This window comes from Lampetra planeri, chromosome 7 (assembly GCF_965212315.1).
Source record: "Lampetra planeri chromosome 7, kcLamPlan1.2.h2, whole genome shotgun sequence".
Taxonomy (NCBI): domain Eukaryota; kingdom Metazoa; phylum Chordata; class Hyperoartia; order Petromyzontiformes; family Petromyzontidae; genus Lampetra; species Lampetra planeri.
In genome coordinates this window covers 14,978,044-15,000,229 of record NC_136113.1, presented here as the reverse complement: position 1 = coordinate 15,000,229, position 22,186 = coordinate 14,978,044, and the positions used below count along the sequence as shown (strand labels likewise).

Sequence of the window (22,186 nt, the reverse complement as noted above, 5' to 3'; positions counted from 1 at the left end):
GAGGAGGAGGCAATGTCTGGGTTCGTCCGTGGCGCCTCCCGCACCGATACTGCCACGCTGCACGGAGCATGTTGTGTCATCGAGGAGACACAATTGCACCCCCTGCACTGGATTCCACCGGGGAACCGCTGACGCCGATGGACGGGCGCAGTGAGGATGGGTTTCCCGGTCGTTCACAACCCAACCGCCTATTGTACAAAACACACCGCTGAAAATGTACCCACCTTGCAACAAGTATCCTCTCGGGGGAAGGTGGGGGTGGGGGAGGGTGATACTTTTTTCAGGCTGAGTCCACCAAAAGGGGAGGCTCTGTATGTTTATAACAATTGGCAGTAGCGGTGTTCACGTCGGCCGAGCGAATTTGGCTCAACGGCGCGTGAACGCATTGCACGCGAACGCCCTTGCTCTCACGGTAGGATACAAATGAACACGTCGTAAGAACGTTATGATATTTACCGGATGGTTTATTTATATATATATCCATACAGTATATGCAAATGCGCATGCACAGCAGCGCTCATTAATGTATTATACATCAGACTCAGAATATGTATTCATAATGGAAGAATCCGATGATCTGTGAAGCTCTTTATCACAGATATAAGCACCTTATACTAGTCACGTGTGATGTATAACTCTTTGTCAACCCACAACTGGATAGAAGCTGTCGGTAACGGGGGTTGTTTGGCCATACTTCACTTCGCTGGTTTAGTAGAGCGGGTTAGATGAAAGGGTGAACGTCTCGGGGGCAGGACTGATGTTAGCCGTCGGTAGTAGAAGTTGTCGTAGCAGGGAATCGAACTCAGATGGGCAGGTTCAGAGGACGCCGCGATAACCACTGCGCCACGGTTCCGTCATTGAATGCAAATCAGTTTGTTGACAAGTAGAACACTTATTTTTATATTCTAGCGCATAGGTCATCAAATCAAGAATTGACGATACGTGCACACGTCAGTACAATCTGGCTACTGTCCCCGTACGTATGTGAATGTGTGTACACCAACAACGATGCATGTACATGTACACATACAACGTACGCATCATAAAGTATACGCAAAAATAATTATGATCCGCCTCTAAAATATTCTCAAAATGGTTGTAAACATTTATTTTGCCAGATATCACACATATATACATAACATAAAGACAAACCCGACAAACAATAATACATAATTACGGAGACATACAATCACTGCACATACAATCTCACACAATCACACACAGTCACATATACAATCACACACGGCCAATCGTACTTCCAATCCCAAGTAAATTACACATACAATCACACACAAAGACAAGCATCCCCCCGTATATCCTTAACAGACTGTTCGGACAAGCGCCGTTTCGAGTAGCACCTATGAAGGCCGATACAGACCACGTATGGGTTAGCGGCAAGCACCACGCCCGGTGGACTTTTGCGATGTTTACATACCGCAGCAGGTACTCTACTCGTTTAAGGCTGAGTCTACCTAGGGGAGGCCAACGACTGGTTCAGATAATCGTCGCTAACGTTGACCGTGAGCCGGGAATCGAACTCGAGTCGCCGGGTGCGTAAGCGCAGCGCGCCAACCCCTGCACGCCACACACACACACTGATACATCACAAATACACACACCCACACACTCACAAACCCGTGCGTGAATAGGCATGCACGTGGACACTCCAATCCACAACACACATATACGCACGCACAATCACACAAGGAGGTCCAGTCCGTTCCCCAAAAAAGCGACGATAGTCCACGTGGTCACCAAGTGAGCTCATTATTATTTTTAACGAGCACGCACCCGCGAATTGATCACGAAAGCCACCGCCATATATTTTTTTAATCGATGGTTACCAGATCGCAATTGGCAGGCAAGTAGGCGGGCGGGCGCGCTGGCTGGATTGAGGAACTGTTCGCCGTGCACCGCTGGTTCGCCCGCTACAGATTTCCCAGTTGCGTGGTCCCCGCAACAAAGAGCTCGCTAATAAATAAATAAAAATATAAAACATTTCTCCGCGCTCCCCACGGAGAGAGGAGAGAGAACGCGAGGCCGTGCTGGGGTTGGCGTTCTCTTCCTCTCGCTATTGTCACCTTCCCCCCCACCACCACCACCACTAATCAGATCGCCCACAGAAAGCTGCGATACGCCATACACAAGCCCTGAAGCGCACTCCACGGCACAACCCCGCGCCTCGTCAGCTAATGGAGGGGAGGATGGAGGATTGTGTAGTAGGAGGATGAGGATGATGGGATGGGACGGATGGGATTGGAGAGAGGAGAGAGAAGAGCGAAGGCGAGCATGGCTAACGCGGCCGCGTGGCACGAACGAGTCAACCGCTGTCACCGTGAGTCGCTGGTTGCAATGGCTGTTACGTTGTTATACATTCATAGACAGACGTGTCTTCCCCTTTCCCCCACCACCACTGAACCTCTTTCAGCAACGTCACCCACTCACCCATCCCCCCCCCCAAACCTCAACACTAATTAAACAGATGCCATGATTCTGGCTATAATCGGCTGATGAAGTTGGTTGTAATCACCAGCGAAACGTAGAGCTCCAAGTGGGAACGTTTAGGGTTTACTTTTCAACACACCGGTGTGCTGAAGTAGTAACTAATTGGCCACGTTTTGTTTACGTGGCAAACCCTTTTACTAATTAAGCTGCGCGAGTGGTGGTGGTGATGGTGATTATTATTATTTGTTTAATCTTGCGGTCATCGGTGTCACACGGATGCGAGCGAGGCGCTGCTCCGACACGAGATTTGAAGCGCCGTTAATGGGGTACGAGGTCAATGAATTTCCCGAAGGTACTTCGACGGCGGCCATCGATCCGCCCCATTGCAGCCCTCCAGTGACGTCATAGTCGGTTTATTGAAGCGTCGGGGGGTGTTGGTGACGTCATTGGAGCGCCATAACTGCGAGTCCAACTTGACCGTGGAGTTTTGTTGCTGCTGCTGCTGCTGTTGCTGTTGTTGGAATCGTTGTTGTTGCAATTGTTGTTGTAGTTGTTTTTCAGCAGTGAGTCCATTCGCGTCGGAGCCGAGAGATGCGGCAAAAAACCCCACTTTGGACGACGAGGTTTACTTTCTAACGATAACGTTTGAGCTTTTAAATCTCGGATGGAAAAAAAATAATTTATTTCGAATTGTTTTTTGTGTTTAGTTTGTTTCCGTTCCGCAGCGCCTCGGATTAACGACGGTTGACTTTGTACGGTGGGAAGGAAGTTCAACACACGTATACACATGTTGATGTAAGTTTAGATTTTCCCCGTAGTTATCTCTCATCACAGCTTCCGTATTTTCCGTTCTGATTATAAGACGCACAGAACCCCCCCCCCCGTCTCCCCTCCACCACCGTCGCCCCATGTATTTTAAAGCAAAAGTTGGGAGTGCGTCTTATAATCCGGTATGTGTGTGAGTCACCAGATTTGTATAACTTTATTGACACCGCGCAGACGATTGGTGTGCGTCTTAACTTTCAGGAGTGTCTCATAATTAGGAGAATACGGTAAAAATGTTTATATGTATGACGTTTTCCAACATTATTGTTATGCAGGCCACATGCATTGATATGGGTACGTGTATGTATTGGGTATAAGGTACATGCTTGCAAGTTTATTACGGTGTATAGGCCGAAACGTCGAGATGTTAATTTCTTATCAATATTTTTTTTATGTATTTCGTTGTTACATAACCTGTTACCTATTGAACGTTAATAATGTAGCCACTTACTGAGTGTGTGTTCGTGTTTACGCGCTAACTTCTTATATTGGCTTCACACAGTAAAAAGGACACTTTATATATATATATAATTCGTGCATACGAGTTCAACATTAAGTCGGGACTTGTGCAATGTTTTTTTACGCACGCCACTGATAAATAATTAAATAAATAGGCATCTGTGTAAATGCGGTAGCCTTCACGAACCCATGACATTTTTTCACTGGGTACCATGGATAATTTTCAAGAGGGTCCTGCATCTTGACGTTTGCCCCCCCCCCCCCACCCAATTTTTTATTTTAATTGATACGTCTTGTTTTGTGTTTGTCTATATTCACCGTGAAAAAACATCTGACGTAACGATACGCGGTCTGTGCGCATACCGGGGTCGCGTTCCTCCGGCGGCCACCGGCGATCTGCGATCACCCTTCGCTCGACAATTTTCTCTCCCTGTTCTTCACGCGATTTTTTTTTTTTAAATAAGCCAAAGATGCGATTATTTAATCTAAAGACGCATTTCACGTACGGTACAGTACTCCATAAGAGAGGTTGTTTAGGGTTAGATCGCGTAAATATGAATGTGTCGTTATACCCGCCACCACCCGACGCAGCCAATTAGTAAGGATTTGTCACGTAGAACAAAAGCGTGCCAATTAGTTACAAAGTTCAGCACATCGGTGTGTTGGAGAGTAATCCCACGGCAACATTTACAATTCGAGTACGACGTTTCGCCACAACAACCGGCTTCATCAAAAATGATAGTACACTACTATGAATCTTGATTTGAAGCGTTCGTCACTGCAGGAATCCATACTTTTTGGTTCTTTCGGTAAAGCCACGTAGGTAGAAAAATACAATTAAAAAATCACGACGTTTCGATTGCAAGACAAGCGGTCGTCATCAGGCGATGATTGTACAGTACTATCATTTCTCCAACCGAACTGCCATCGCGACAGTGACTCACACGTGTTGCACATGCAAGTCGCGTTACGCCTTGCATCATATTTACATTCGACGTAGAACCGCGTGCGTTTGCATATTTGTGCAACAGTCACCCTATGTCTGTTTGATGTTTCTGGAGCTTAGAGGGGCTTTTTTTTATTTATTAAATATATAATGTGCGCTGTGTTCGCTCTGGAAGTAATCTGTCGGATTCCACGTTTGCAATAATGTCAATTCCTCATCGCGCGAGCGATAGGTGCAGCTGTTGTCGTTTTATCCGATGTTTTATTTGTTTTGATTTTGTAATTGTGTTCACCCAGGTCACTCTCGCAAATGAGACTTCATTTAAGTTTGTTTGTTCTCTTGTGAGTCGCCTTTTTGCCCGTCCAAGGACGGGGTGTATTGCAGTAAATCTGAAACTTGCAAGCGAAAAGCAGTGATATTCATTGCATCAATGCGTGTGCAATTTGTAAGGCCGCGGTGACACAGACTTATTTAATTTAAAGGTTATAATCCCTTGTTCATCATGACGTCCTTTTTACTTCGATGTCTCAACAGCGCTACGGAGATCGCGTGACGTGAGGGTTCTGCCTTTGTAGTGAGGGTTGTAAGTTGACGCCGAGGAGGGGGGAGGAGGCGCCTCGCCCCCCGCCCATGTGGAGTGACGTCACCAGCTAATTATTATGAATGAGGGGCGGGTCCATGTGAAGAATGTCACCTGTAATGATTATTAATAAGGGGGGGTTCTCCATGCGGAGTGACGTCACCTGTTCATGATTATTAATGAGGGGCGGGTCCATGTGGAGTGACGTCACCTGTTCATGATTATTAATGAGGGGGGCTGGTCGACGTGGAGTGACGTCACGCGCGTGACACACAGACATTCTTGTGTAAATATAAATATTTTAGTAAACAGCCGCTGATGCGACGACCTCGCGAATGCGAACCAACTGTTACATTGCAAACATCGGAATACAAATACGGTAATGTAGAGTCCGGGTGGAACGGTGGTGCAGTGGTTAGCACACTGCGCTACTGCGAACCCAGCCAGCATGAGTTTAATTCCTGGCCACGGCTAACACGAGTGTGGCGAGTGATGTCCGAACGGTCTCGTCACACCAAACCTGGTGAAGTATGGTCAATGATGGTGTTTGTCGTCATCATCATCATAACGCCGTCTCAAGTACAACTCAAACATGAGACGGTGATGTGAGGGAGACACACGTGGATGTAGAGACCACGGCTAATTATAGTGGTAGTGTTGGTGGTGGTGGTGATGATACAGGCCCTGCAAATGAGAATCTGGATCGCACACAAGCTCTCACGTGTTACCACTGATGTTACCCGCACTGGGGAATCGAACTCAGTTGGTCCGGGTTCACATACACACACACACACAGATAATCACTCCGCCACCTCTCCACCTTCTTGGTTCTTTCGGTAAAGTCACGTAGAATTGAAATAATAAAATAATTAAAATAAAACATAATAAAATAATTCTCACGACGTTTCGGCCACAACGCAAACAGCCGTCTTCAGGTGGAGAACAGGTCTGTCGAGGAGACAGAGTCTGAATGACAAGCCCCAGGCTTGGAGCGACTATTTAAGCTGTTTTATTTTTATTATTTTATTATTTCCATTCTACGTGACTTTACCGAAAGAACCAAGAAGATGAATCCCTGCAGTCACGAAAGCTTTAAATCGAAATCCACCTCTCCACCCTCAAGACCTAAGGATATCACGTGTAACATATGAGACATACATGCGGTATATACGTGAGTCTACGTTGTGTATTTAGTACTATACAATAGCACCGTAGTTGGTTTGTCGTAGAGTGTGGTTATTGATTTGTCGTACTGTTCGTTGCTGACCGCTTGGCGTTCGGGTTTTTTTCTTCACTCAGCAAACATCGTAACCAACAAGAAATGCCGTGATCGTTTATTTTAAATGCACGTACATATTCGACTCGTTTGACGTACACATACACACGTGGGTTTGCCAACAGGGCCTGCATCGTGCATTACACCTACAACGACGCAGTCGTAAAGTAAGACGGTAACGTGCATCAAATGTTGTTCGCACGTGATTATAACGCACCCTTCTTGCATACAAAGATCCCCACCCCCCAATATAGTCAGACTGTTGGGGCAAGTGCTGTTAGCGAACAGCACCGATGCAGGCCTAGGCGACACTCGAGGGAGTGTGTGGCCGGCACCACGCCCGGCCGCCTTTGTCTCCCCTGTGGCGATGTTTACACGTTGATGTTTACGTGTGCGTGCAAGAACACATGCACACGCACGCACGCGCACGTGCGTTTAAACTTACGCGAGTGCCCAATGAGAAGGGTCATTGCCCGGAACGACGTCAATTATATACAAATATATTTTAAACGTCACGCTATTGTTGTTGTTATTATTATTAAACGATGATGTTGAGTTTTGTATGTGCGCGCGCGCGTGTGTGTGTGCATCAAACTCACGACCCGAGTTAGATTCCCGCTCACAGCCAACACCGGTGATGTTTATTCAAAATGATTCTGGGCCTCCCCTAGGTCTGCTCAGTCACAAATGAGTTCCTGGTCCGGTGTGTAAGCTACTGGGGAGACAAAGGCGGTCGGGCGTGGTGTTGGCCACCCACCCCCTCGTGTGCCGTGCCGGCCTTCATAGGCGCTACTCGCTGACAGCACTTGCCCCAACAGTCTCTTCAGGCTATGCGGATGATCTTTGCCTTTGCGATTTTCCAACGAATATCCGGACTTGCAAACAAGGAATGTATGCTACAACATCATTTACTTTTTTATGTTATTCCCTCGCAGTGATGCGCGTGTGCGATTGAGGCCACACATATATATATACAGTCTACTCTACTGTGCGCATACGTTGTTACATCGCAAGGGAATGCGATTATGGTGGCGCCTTGCGTAGGTGAAGGCTTCATCCAGCAGTTGACTGAGCATGGCTGCTGCTGCTGCTGATGATGATGATGCTGCTGCTGATGGGTTGTATAAAGTCGGCGTTGTCTGCTCGCATTGTAATGGGGCGCGCGTGCTCGTTTGAGACGGTGTCGATTCTACGCGTGTCCATCAACAACAACAACGACGACGTGACATTCAACTTGTGCTGAGATCACAGCTCCTCTCAAATGTGTCGCTCGCGGCGTAACAACAATCGACGGCTCTGAATCTCATTCTCCTCTTGTTCACATTTACATGGAGGAGGGGGGGGCTCATGATTCCCATCCTGCTCCTCATCTCATCCCCTATCCTCTCTTCTTTGCCGTCGTATAGATAAAGTCACGTAGGTAAAAAATAAAAATTAATAAAAATAATATTAAAAATTATAGAAATTAAAAAAATTACCTTCCGTGACTTTACCGAAAAAAACCTAAGAGTATGAATCATTGCAGTCACGAAAGCTTCAAATCTACAAATTCACTTTGCAAGGCGGCCTGGCCCGATAGCCGCGCCAGGAGTAGTAGCGGCAGCAGCGGCGGCGGAGTAGCGGATCGTGGCCGTTGCGTCGTTTCCTTTGTTGTCCGCGTGTCTGTTCTGGATCACCGCAGTCGCCACGCTACCACCGGGCAGAGAGTGACGTTCGCATTTCTTTATTTTCCTTTTGCGTATCAGGTATCCGCATCTGCAGAGGATGCAGTTGAGGGTGGACCGTGAGCTTGTTGGAAGATCAAACCCAGGGACGGGTCCATGCCTCTGCGCTGCGCATTGGCAGCGGGGGACACGTTTCAACTCTGCTGTAAGCATACCAGTAAATGCCCTTTGTGTCTTTAGACTCGCAGTCGCTTCAGTCGAACGGGCACATTAATAAAGCCAGGAGACGCGCTCTTACAAATAACCCCATCATGCTCAGAACACAGTTATGTGTATGACCTTGGTTTATACCATGCGTTTCATTATCATTGTACGTGTACGGTAAATGGAATAGCTAACACACTAAACAACTCTGAAATGCGAGCCCATACGTTTAGTTCTATGTATATTTATAGCGGAGGCTTGGGGAGGACTTCATCCAGCAGTGAATTGACCCTGTGGCGCATGTGTGTGTACAACACAGCATGTATACATACACATATACATAAACGTTATATTGTGTTATATATATATCATCATTGTCAACGTCGGATCGCTGGTGTAACACTATAACTTGGTTATTTTATGTAAACCTAAAACATGACCAGAGTTTAAAAGTGGCAATTGAGCATTCGTATGAAACGGCAAGATAGAATTAGCAGTACGAGCCTTGCACAGTGGTCTGTAAAACATCATTCGTCCCATCCATGTACCGTCTTCACCCTCTCACTCACCCACTGAACACACCGCAGGTCACAACAACCCACTCACTCACCCACCCACTCACTCACCCACCCACTCACCCATCCACTCACCCACCCACCCACTCACCCACCCACTCACTCACTCACCCACCCACCCACCCACATACCCACGCACCTACTCACTGCACTGTTGGTCACCAATCACTCACCCACTGAACACACCACAGGTCACAAAGATATACTCACCCACCCGCTCACCCACTCACTCAACCACCCACTTGCTCACCCCACTGCAGCTCACCACTCACCCACCCACTCACTCACTCACCACTCACTCACCCACGCATCCCACTCACTCACCCACTCACCCACCCACTCACCCGCTCACTCACCCACTCACTCACCCACTCACTCACCCACTCACTCACCCACCCACTCACTCACCACTCACTCACCCACGCATCCCACTGCAGGCCACCTCACCCCTCTGCTGCTCCACTCGCACTGCTCCACTCCGGAATTTCCCTCCTCCCATCATCGTCTCCCACCCCCCCCCCCCAACTCTTATAATCAACACTGGCTCAGATCTAAGAACGCGTATCAACCCCTTAACTATCACACACTTTAATAATGCCGCTTGTTGCTGGCCGCTTAGGCGTTTTGAAGGCGTTCGAAACCTATCCTCAGACACACTGACAACGACAACAACAGAAACGCACACGCGGCATGCACGTATCCTGCGTTCGTTCCACGGCAGTACCAGTAGATGCTGTCGTCGCGCTTATTACCAACGAGCAGAACCGTCCGTCAGGTGGAGACGGGGCGATGGTGTCACGCGGGCTCCCGACTGCCGTGCAACGCGGGGTGGTTCTGCCTCGACAACTCGCCGACTCGCACGCAGGGCCCGCGCGTGAACGCTCCAAGGCCGTGCGATCACGAGAGAGCAAAGCCCGGCTTCATCCCGTCGGCCTACGCCGCGACCACCTCGCTCGCCTTCATCCGTCGCTCGTGATCCTGCCCCATGCACGGGACTTGTCCGAATAGGTGGTGCGATAATGCAGCCTCACGTTAATAGAGCATCGTCATGGATTCGGCGTAGATTGTTACTCTCTCTCTCCTCTAGTGGTAGTGCCTTACGCCGATAATCGCCGACTGCAAGCGAGCCCTGAGTAGCGTTCGGAAGAAAAAAAAAGATATCGAGTGAGAAATTAAGCGCTGCTCGTACTTGTTGTCCGCGCGGGAACGTGTCCCATTGCATCTCGCGAACTCCTTAAATTTGATTCAATTCATTGATCGCGTGTTTAATATTTTGCGTGGGTAGACGGAGTCGAGAGGGATATTTCGAAATGAACATTCAATTATGGCGTTCGGCCAAAGAGCGTGTACATGAAACTTGGTCGATGTTGCGCAGGCGCGCTTCTGCAAAGTATTTAAGAACCTTCCGCCACGAGAAGTCTACATATCCACACGGATATACATACATACGCGCCGTATAGAATATACTACGCGTGTATGCATGTTGAACTTCCGTCGCACCGTACGTTGCCAACCGCGCTAATCGGAGGTGCGGGCGAAGGACAACAAACTAAACACAAAACGCAGTTCCTGTCTGCAGACGATAAACTGTCGTGCTTCGCGTATGCGTGCAGACTTCTTTACGCTTAAACGCCAAACACTGGACACCCCCTGCCATACAGAGTGAGTGAGCGAGTGGCCACGCTACGCCCACCGCGCAGCGTCTTGTATCTATTTGCAAGAAGCAGGAGTAGACACAGAGCTGATGAATGAAGCGGTTAATTGGATGCTCGCGCCATTGTTCAACCCTGCTCTTGATGCTGAAAGCGAGGCTCCGGGATGAGACCTCGGGCTGAGCGGTGAGGCTTGTGGGGTCTGGGGGTGCCGGCAACGACCCCCCACTCCCACCCCACTCCCACCCCTCATGCCTCCAGCCCCCCTCTCTATCCAGCCCCCACAACCTCCCCTCTCGAGCGCCCCCCCCCCCAACCCAACCTCCCTGCCCCTCCTCCACTGATACCCCCCCTCTCCACCTCCAGTACTCCATCCTCCGCTCACAACCACCCTCCCCCGTCTCTTCACAGCGCCCTCAACGCGAGCCTTCTCTCGATACACGAGGATAGTCGGCGGCGTTGTGTGCCCTGTGCGGGGAATCGAAGAGCAGCAGCTTCGTTCTTGCAAGGGGCAGTGTTTATTAGCGGTGTGCAGACGCAACACGCACGCAAACCCCCCTCTCCTACCCCCCCCCCCCCCACTCCGGTTTAGACATAGACTCGCAGCCCGCAGTGTCCTTTGGACGTTGCCCGTCCGTCCATCCGTCAGGTATACACGTCAGGTATACACGTCAGGTATACACGTCAGGTATACACGTCAGGCATACACGGCCGGAATACACGGGGGGGGGGGGGGAGTGGGGGAGGACGCGCCAGAAATCCAGTCAGCCAGGAATCCAGCCAGGCCGGCGTAAATTCAGCCAACAAAACTCCCACCCCCGCCCCCCAATACAGTATGACACGTACGTGCAGTGCTCCCCACTGAAATGTGGCATTGGCAAGAGTGCTCCATATAAGCTATGGGAGGGGGGTGGGGGGGGGGGCTTGATATGGGACTTGTATACGCGCGTTCCATCTCACGGTTGAAGTCATTCGCATCAAGGTTCCGTTGAAAATCAGTGCAAATGGACGCGCATCGCTTGCACCACCACTGGCAGGGTTTTTAGTGAGAAAGCTATCCACAACGCGGATCTAATTGTTCGTGCAATGAGCGGACCGCAACACTGTTCTTGGATTGCTCGGTGGATATGTAGCCTTCAGCGACCTCGGAGCATGTTTATTTTAACAAACCGCGTTTTTCTGGATGAGACTCAACATGTCGAAACCGGTACAGAGGTTTTATATTTTTTGTTGTGTGTTTGCGATAAATTATGCTAAAAACGATTGGCTGAAAATGTTCGTAGGCAAAATAGCAAAACTAAAATGGGTCTTTAAATATTATGAATTTACCACCCACTTTGGATGAATGTGTCGCTGTAGCTTTCATCACAACATTCTATTCAATATGTACACTATATATACACACACACATGTATTATACATCGCTGCGTTAAGTCATTGGCGGCCACCGAGGCGCATTCGTGAACGTGACCTCACGTCGGGTCACATGCCGCGATTTTTTTTGTTCCCTGCCTCGCTCACCTCCCAAACTCGTTCACTCACCCGACCACCCCCCCCCCCCCCCCATCTCTCTCACTCACCTCCTTACTCGCTCTCTCACTCATCCACTCCTCTTCCCATCGACTCACTCATCCACTCTTGAACCCACTCGCTCTCCCACTCACCCGCCCCCTCTACCTATATCTCACTCACCCACCTACTCACTCATTTTCTTTCTCCTCCAAGTGTCTTCTCATCTACTGACTCACTAACTCGATCGATCTCCCACTCACAATCTTTCTAACTCACCTACTCACTCACTCTTTTACCCACCCAATCGCTCGCTCACCTACTCGCATTCTCACTTATCAACTCCACCCTATCACTCACCCACTCACCGATCCTCTCACCGACTCACCCCCTTCGCCCACCCTCCTTCGCGCTCACCCCTTCTCTCTCGCTCTCAGCCCCCCCCCCCCCCGGCCCCTTTCTCTCCCTCTCACTCTCCTCTCGTTCTCTCTCTCCCTCGGTGAATCCAGAATGTTAATAGCCGGCAGCACTTTGGGTCTTAATAAAGCCAATCTGCGCCAAATCGCCGCATAATAAATAAAGTAGGCCTACCCGGTAGCTACATTAGGGAAACCAGGGATATGATGTCTCGATTAACCCCCCCCTCCGCCCCACACAAATATTACTACCTGAGTTATGTCGCCACAAGGCCACTCTGCACGATGCAGTCCGCGGCCCATTTGTCCGCCCGTAATTTGCGAGACAGCCGAGCGTTCAATCCGCCGCTGCGAGCGCACGTGCGCGTGTTTGGCCGAAATTAATTGATAATTATATTGCCATTGTTTTAATCCCGAACACCCAATTACACGCGCTAATCACCGCCAGTTATCGGTGTAATGTGTAATTACGGATTCATCCAGTGCAACCTTGATGATGACTTTTTTTTTTCTCTCTCTCTCTCCCCCTTCTTTTTCAGAAGAGGAATCTCTTGCAGGCGGTTCCGCCGTGGCCTCTGAGAGTTTCTCAGACTCGTTAACATGAGCCCACGGACCGCGTCGCGCATTTTATCCCAGCCATGGATGTGAGAACACGACGCACGTGTACGCGTAATAAGGATGGCGATTCACCCGTGGTGCATTCGTCCAAAGGTCGTCAAATGTGGCGATTGCCCGGCTGTTTGCGCCTTGAACCGCTCGCCGCTACCAGCAAAGCGCACGTTTTGCAAAGAGACTCAAAGAGCCGCAGCTTTCAGCACCAGGGAAAGCAACGGGTGAGTGAGGAGCGGTGGCGCAACGGTTAGTGCACTGCGCAACAAGCCCGGCGAACCGAGTACGATTTGCACTTGCGGCCAACATCAGTGACGATTATCTGAACCGGTACCGGGCCTGCTGGCCCTTCCGTAGGTAGACTCGGCCTCAAATGAGTGCCTGGCACGGTGTTTCAACATCGCCACTTGGGAGACGAATGCGACCGGGTGTGGCGCTGGCCACCCACCCCTTCGTGTGCCGTGTCTGCCTTCATAGGTGCTCGCTAACAGCACTTGTCCCACAAGTATGTTGAGGCTTCATGTCGTTATCTTTACACTGTAATAATTGTGTGCACTGGGCCAACCGGAATGGCGAACTTTAAGTGAAGCACGAACATCCCTTTATCGTTTCTTTTGCACCGGGTTCGCATCGCCAATTCATCGTCCTGCCCTTCTCAATAATCGATAGCCTCGAGTTTTGTGGCTGGCTGTGGGCTGGCCTCCTCGCCACACCGAAAAAAATCTGCCAATTCGTCAGTGGCTGCTGCGGGTCGTTGCCTCCGAAATGAGCAGGGTAGCTGGCTGCACGGGATTTTCCGTCTCGCGAATAAACATCGAATCGAGCAGAATCGTCGGAAGAAGGCGTTTGCAAGGCGCAGGCGAGACAGGCGAGGTGGGGTGTAACGCAAAGCACGAACACGGTTCGTCGACGGTCGCTTTGACTTTTCCCGATGTGTACTCCGTCCAATTGTTGTATTTTTTTTTCTCGCCAAAATATTATTTAAACTGTAGAGGATATAAACAAGAAACATCATAATACCTATCCTCTTAATGTTTTATTATTATAATTATTATATCAAAAGCAGATCACCTTTAGTGGAGGATTGTGAGAAGGGTACAAACTCGACGGGGTGTCTCTTATGTTCCAGAGTAACGTGTGCTGTATCCGCATGTGCTCCAAAAAAATAGATAAGTATGCAGTATATAGCAAACACATGCCCATAGTTGGGATGTTACATCTGTCGTGATTACAGTTATTGTTATTCCACTGATGTCACATAGATGTTTAAAATGTACATTTGTCTTCATCAAATGTGTTTGTGTTGTACAGCTGCGAATTACTGTACATGCACGTGCAATGCACGCTTAAATTTATTATCATTTTGCAAGCAGCGCTGCGTGGATATATATATATATACGTATGTTGAATGAATAAGGTGACTGGTAGAGGAGATAAATAAAATTCTGATGCGTACCATCAAGCGTTGTTGTTTAAAATTCAGCTCCTGTGCCAAACAGACGAAAAGGAAAATGTTCTCAGGGATAAAAAAAACACAGCGGCGAATTTAATCGAGAACGTTCAGAGGAATGGCTGTGTTTCATTCTCGCCAGAGTTAGAACACTCTTACACAATTATTCATACACACGCACGCGCGCACACACACTTAATATACACGTCGCTACACGTTATTGTCGTGACTTTGTATTCATTGTCGTTTGTGCATTGCTGTTCTGTATTCGCCTTTACCGGCGTCATGCGCACGTGGGGGGAGGGTGGCGGGGCGGGGATTTTAATCGCGATCTCGCGTAACCAGTTCACGCAATCAAGTGCGTGAATCACCTTGGCAAATTCACGACCCACGTGTGAAGCGGTGTATTTTAAATGTTACGTCTGGAGTCAACAATAACCCCCCCGCCTCCGCCTCACCCACAAATACAATTTTAAAGATACAAAGAACAATTGTAGGATACTTGGTGTTGATTATAGGACGCAGCTTCAACTCGAATAGGCAATCGAACAACCGCCACGTGAACGCTCGTTGCCCGAGTGCGTTTGAGTTGTTGTTGTTATTGTTGTTTGAGTTGTTGTTGTTATTGTTGTTTGTGGATCACCGTCAAATGATCTCCATTCGTAACTTATCCACATCTATCCGGCGATTCACGCGACGAATCCTAAAACGTTATTCAAGTGGCTGATATGCGATGTAATCGACATGTCTCAGCGATTAATCACTTCAACAAACGTGTTTGTTGCTGACCGCTTGGCGTTTTGTCGGACCTTTGCGCCTGTGCTTAGCAACCGTTTAATACATTGAAAAAAATATATACAGGGTGGTCCAAAAATCAAGACACAGAGTTATTATGTTAACAAATCACATATCTTGATTTCATTTATGTTAACAAATGTTCAAATTGACTTTCATTAACATTAATACATGATACATTACAGCCGTGTATTCTTTACACATTAATCAATAATGTTTCACCTCAATTAATTCCGCTCTTTGGTCGAGTTTTTGTAAACTACGGATTTGAAGGTGACCCCACGGGATAAATAAAAAAAAATGGATATTCACAATGATAAATAATAGATGCAATATTAACTTAAATATATATTTAATGCCTGTGTTCAATTGAATGAAATAACTGTGTCCTGAATTTTGAGCCACTCTGTAGACATATATACACACAGACATAAAATCATCACAAAGTATAAAGTAGCACACATCAAGTTGAAACGTACATATCAAAGGAACGTTTCATGATCTTGTTTGAAATAAAGTCAACCCTAAGAACGCGTAATAATAATAACAACAACAGCAGCAGCAGCGTGAAACGCTTTCTGCTTTAAGCCGACTACACTTTAATGACACGTTTCACTTGAATTGCGCCAGGCAGATTGGTCAGTGACCTTGGTATATTCGCTTGGCAGCGCTCGCCGCAATGAGGACTCCAGCTCTCGCGTGAAAGCAATTATTGTTTTAGTGTAACCACAGTACATCCTGGTCAAGAAATACCCCTAATTACATCCACATATTACCATAATGCATTCATGCAGAGTGGAGCAATCCTCCGCTCCATCCTCCGCTCGCCGAGTCATGAGTCTCATTCGCGAGCGCACAAAGCACCAATGTGTCTATTCTACACGTGTGTGTGCGCGGGGAGCGGTAGTGTAGCGGTTAGCGCTACGCTGCGCTATGAACCCGGCGATCCGGGTTCGATTCCCGCTCACGGCCAACACCAGTGACGATTATATGAACCGGTCTTGGGCCTCCAATAGGTCGACTCGGCCTCAAATGAGTGCGGTGTGTAAACATCGCCACTGGGGAGACAAAGGCGGTCGGGCGTGGTGCTGGCCACCCACCCCCTCGTGTACCGTTCCGGCCTTCATAGGTACTCGCTAACAGCACTTGGCCCTACGGTCTGCCAAGGCTATATGGGGGATCTTTGTCTTTGTAGTGAAGTAAAATCGCCCTAAATAAAACTCGGCAAGATTTGTCAATAACACCGTGGCCTTAAGAGGGAAATATATATATAGCAGGCGACGTTTCGGGCAAATGGATCAGACAGGCTGGAAACGAGAGAATGGAAACGATTTAGAGGCTGCACGTTACACCGTTGGGGCTTGATGATGATTATATTTTTAGCAATGTTTGCTGATGAATGTGTTTATTTGTTTTAAATGTACCAATGAAGAGCTACAACTTTGTACGTATATATGTAGACGCATTACCCATACTTAGAGCAACCGTCGTCGCAAGATACGTGAGATATTTTAAAGGTGAAATTAAATATAACTTTAACCCGGCGCGGTCAAGCACGGTAAGTGTATAACATATCCGAATCAGATTTTGTATTTATCCTGGAGGAATCCGATGAGCTATGAAGCTCCTTTTCAAAGACGGCCAGTAGGGGCCGGTCAGCAAGTAACAATGCAATCAACAAACCTCACCGATGATATATTTTATATTGTTCAGGCCCACGTGTTAATAATTGACGAATATGTCGTGTCTTTATTTATGTTTTATTATTACCATTAGTTCTTGCGCACCATCGCCATACCAGAAGCATCTGCATCAGCACATAATGTGTTTTAATAAGCGAGAATGTGGCTCAATATGTGCGACGCATTGGCCGTGTTTGTTACAAACATAGTTGGTGAAAGGGACATTTAAAAAAAAAAAACATTTAAGAATGAATTTTACAACATCTGTACCATTGCAATTTACAGCAAAGGTTTGCATCGATATTGTTCATTCGACTTCTGGGTTGAGATGACACAGCTTGGTGACGAGGGAAACATCAATGATTCATTTACCGCGTCACCGAGTGAGACAGACATTCAGAATCTGAATCTTTATTTGGAATGGAGAAGGAATACAATGAGATATGGAGCTTTCTTTCTCACATATGTCTAATAAGGGGGCGGGTCAGCAGGTTACAACAACATTACGAACAAGCGATAGGAGTGTAAGATAGAGAAAAGCGTAAACAAGTTACTAAAGATAAATGCATGCATGGAAATAAGACATTGCATAAGTACGTACATTCCGGCAGATTTTTCACCACTAAATCCAGCTTGGGCAAGACAATAACAACATCAACAGTCCCAGACCACACACGGTAGCTACTCCAAAAATAATGGCACGTTAATAACTGAACTATCGATACAAGGTTAGTACGGATCACGGTTATAAATGACATTTGCAGATGTGGCTGTATTCAGCACGAATCTTCTGCTTCAGGATATTCAAAAGTGGAACGGGAATAGCGTCACAATACAAATACGTTAGTTCCTTTGTGATGTTGTCCGTTTACAGATGTATTGACCGAACATCTTCCGCTTTTTTTTTACGACAGAATTTGAAAAGGAATATGCATCTCGGGTTTGTATCCAACAATGTTAGTTACCATACCCCCCACCCCCCTTCCCGTTAGATTTCCTAAATATAGACGCGAAGCATACAGTGTGGCGTTTCTGTATAATGCAGACAATGCATAGTGAGTTTGTGTGCAATTCACAAAATATGTATTTCTCCAAAGAGATAATAACATTGCGGTCCCAATCACTGCCACAAAGCCTCCGATTAGCACGGTCGGTTACGTACGGTGCGAAAGAAGTTCAACATATCTACAGTACATACAAACCTCCATCAGAGGTGACGACGAAGCAAACGAATTGATTTAAGATTACATTAAACCAGCTACTATATAATAGGCGACGTTTCGGGCTTTGGCCCTTGTGCATAGTAAAAATCAACCTATTTTAATTTTCCTTTTAACATGTAGTTTTTTTATTCTTATAATAATAATTCAACACAATTGCTGATCACATGGCCCAAAGATCCCAAAAACGTCAAGGGGTCAGCAACAAACAGCACTATCGAAGTTTAATTCAGCAAGCTCATGACAAGAGCTTGGGGGACAAGAGACAAAGATGGGAGTGCGAGGGAAGAAGCACCTCCGATTAGCACGGTTGGCGACGTACGGTGCGAAAGAAGTTCAACTTACACGTGAGTACATACAGAGAGACGCGCGGCGTGACCTCTGCAGCTTCGGTTCTCGACTGTGTTGAGTCGTCTCAGTCACTCGTGCTTGTGCACCACTGCCAACGCATCGTCCGAGACAAAGATCCCCCGTATAGCCTTAGCAGGCTGTTGGGGCAAGGGCTATTAGCGAGTACACACCGCACCGGCTACTCGATTGAAGCTTTAGCCCGGGACCGGTTCGTAGAAACGTCACTGGTGTTAGTGGCCGTGAACGGGAATCGGTCTCGGGTCGCCGGGTTCGTAGCGCAGCGCTCTAAACGCGACACCGCCGCTAACGAACGCGCCATCACCACCAACATTAAGTTCATCATTCCTTTGCCCACATTCGCTGTTCTGTAATTGTGTCATCACGTGGACTAACATTTCAGATGGAAGTATCCAGCGCTGGAGCACGTCACCATTTAGTTTAGTTTTTGCCTTCTTCCTCCCCCCCCTGCCCCACGCCCCAACCACCTCCTCCTTCATCCCGCGGGTCAAAGGTGACAGGGAACCCCTTTGTGCAGGTTACAACTTGCATCTCCATGCAAATGAGGCCACTGCAGTCAAAGGACATCGTTTCGCCTTTGACAAACGCCACTGTTTTCGAGGCGCTCGCATTTATGCGCTCCCGCGCGCGCGCTCGCTCGCCCCCTGTTCGCGCGGAACGCACGGACGGCGCCACGGTGGTGAGATGTTAACTACCTCGCCTGGTATGCAGGAGGTCGTGGATTCGATCCCGACCCTGACGCCTGCTGCTGTATGTTTGGAGTTCGTGGTTGTCTCTCTCTCTATCTTCCCCCGTGGTCGCGTGTATTTTTCTCCGGAACTTCCGGTCTTTCCCTCCACATTTAGAATCAACATCACGTGTTTGGAATATTTGGCTGCTTTAAATTTCCACGTGACAAGCCACTTCGTTTAGCGATCATGGTCGCTTCTGAAAAAAGAGCTAAATAGCTGAGTGGGCCTGACCTAGTAAAAAAAAAATCATAGTTATATAGTTTGGTTTTGGTTACAAATGGGGCCATTCCATCCTGGAGCACTCGATTTTATCGCGACGCCAGTGACAGAGCGAGAGGCAGACAGACTGGGACACACACATGCACGCACGCACGCACGCACATACAGAACATTGTTAGCTCCAGATTATAGCCCGGTTATAGTTGACTTCAATTACCCATTACGCACACAAGCGCACTCCGTTACAATGCGCTTGTAGCTAATTGCGCACTAGGGCCCAATGCGTATACTGTATATATAGGTATAACAAACCGGTGTTTTCTCTTCCTGATGACGACCGCTTGTGTTGCGATCGAAACGTCGTATTTTTTTGTTATTTTCATCGAACCCATCTACGTGACTTTACCGAAAGACCCAAAGAATACTTTTAAATACGGTACAATGTCGCATCTCCGACCGTCGTATATCCGCCCGGCCCCAATTAATCGCCCACCCCCAGTGCGGTGTGTTCATGGTGTTACTGCGTTTTGGCATTTGGTCGACTCCGCCTCCAATGAATACCGTGGGTGCGTTTGTGTAAAACATCGCCACTCGGGAGACAAAGGCGGCCGGGCGCGGCGCTTTCTAGCCACCCCCACGCGTGCCGTTTGCGGCCTTACGTGTTAAAGGGGTCCCTGTAACACGTAAGGCTTTCGCGAACCCCAAACACCTGTATTATGAAGCCCTTGTACCAACAGTCTGTTATGGCTGTACGGAGGGGGAGGTCGTTGTCTTTGCGTTCACGTGTCTGGCCCTTTTAGATATCCGCCTACAGCTCAGAATTCCTCCCCCCTCCACCCCCCCCAGCGAGTTGGAAATGCGACGTCGTGGCGTACAGTGATGTTGTTCTGTGCGGGCATGCATGCCGTTTTCTCTTGCATGCGGTCTTCTCTTGCATGCCGTCTTCTCTTGCACGCGTCGAGTCATGGCGAGGAATTTAAATGATTATCGTTGTTGTTGTCACTATTGTTGTTGTTGTTGCTGTAGTGTGTATGTGTGTGTGACACCCCCCCCCCCCCCACACACACACACTCCTACACACACATTGTCACTGAGAGAATAACTAAATTGTACTCAATGGGGACTTTTAGGGTGGCTTTTGACTTTTGATGCAATGTCAATGTTTGGGCTTTAATCCTTAAATACGAGCCGATTTCTTTCCGCTCGCTCGCTCGCTCACTCGCTGCATGCGTTCCCACCCAAAAGCCATTGCAGTGCAGCTTGTGCCGACCGAGACCAACTCCCCCACCCCACCGTCTCCCGCCCGCCTGCCACCGTCTCTTTCAAGCAGGCAGAGCACAACATGCTGTATAATGGCATTGGCTCAAGCTCAGCCACTCCAGTGCTGGGGAGCCCTTTGCTGAGCCAGACCGCGCACAATGGGCACTTGGAAAAAAGCAGCATTCATCATCAGAGCTCAACTCAGCGAGCGAGCGAAAAAGATCGGTTTTTTTTTTGTTGCTATGCAAATCGCATTACTTCCAACCCTCTCCTAACGGTAACAATCGCATATAAAAAAAATGCAGTGATGTAAATCTTTTTCAATATATTTAAATTCTATAAAAAAAATCTATATTGCAATATGCGCATTGCCTTTTGTTTATTTGTTATGTAAGATAAGAATGTGAAACATAAACCCGCCACCGAACATGCTCGACTTATTCAACGAGCGACTGCTTTTATTTTGCTTGACATTTATTTTTTATTTTTTTCTCTCTTCCCCCTCCCTCTCTCTCTCCTGGCGCTGAGATAGTCAGAAGCCCCGTGATCGAAGGCTGTTGCCAGGTTACGCTGACCGGGCCTCCTCTCATCTCGTTTGAGCAACGGGAGGAATTTCAGCAAAAACTCTCCCCCCCCCCTAACCCTTGACGGCCTAACAAGTGCCACCCTCTAAGCGCCTCCTGGCTCCAGTGCTGGGAAACTTGAGGCCAACTCCTCTGTGAATCCCCGCCCCGGGTCAGACTTGCTGGCACCGATAAGGCGTTCATCACAATGCACAAAAACCGTCACGAATGCAACTGCCCCCCTCCTCCTCCCTCCCTAACTCTGGTGCCTGCTTAGTGGATTACATAAATACAAGTGGACTGGATTGCTATGCTCATTGGTTCTTTCGGTAAAGTCCGGTATGTAGCAATAAAATTAATAAATAGATCACGACGTTTCGAACGCAACACAAGCGCTCGTCCTCAGGTGTAAATGGCGTAAACCACACAGCGAGGGAACACACAGAGGAACATCACGTGACACAGAGCACACAGAGAACGGCAAACTGCACGGAGGCAAATACAGCAAGAAGATGGGAGACGCGAACTCGGCAAACCTTAGAAACATAATGCGATGCAACCCAAGTCGGCCAACAACACAGACACTAAACCTGGTTGGCCACGTATTTCAAAAGACTGCTAAATCTTGCGTTCATTTTCTGGATTGGTTTATACTGCTGTACTACTTACGTCTGTTTCGTGTGATCTGTTTGACACATCGTAGGATTTTGCGACCAATATTATTCAGAATAGACGGG

General features: G+C 48.0%; 1 protein-coding gene across 1 annotated transcript in view; it reads left to right on the top strand.

Moving 5' to 3' along the window:
- Positions 1-9,950, top strand: part of LOC144720154 (thyroid transcription factor 1-like) — a 31,428-nt gene extending 21,478 nt beyond the window's left edge. The window contains exon 6 of the mRNA XM_078596661.1: positions 9,750-9,950. Coding sequence (XP_078452787.1) covers positions 9,750-9,950 — 201 coding nt within the window. The remainder of the gene's footprint in view (positions 1-9,749) is intronic.
- The last annotated feature ends 12,236 nt before the right edge of the window (positions 9,951-22,186 follow it).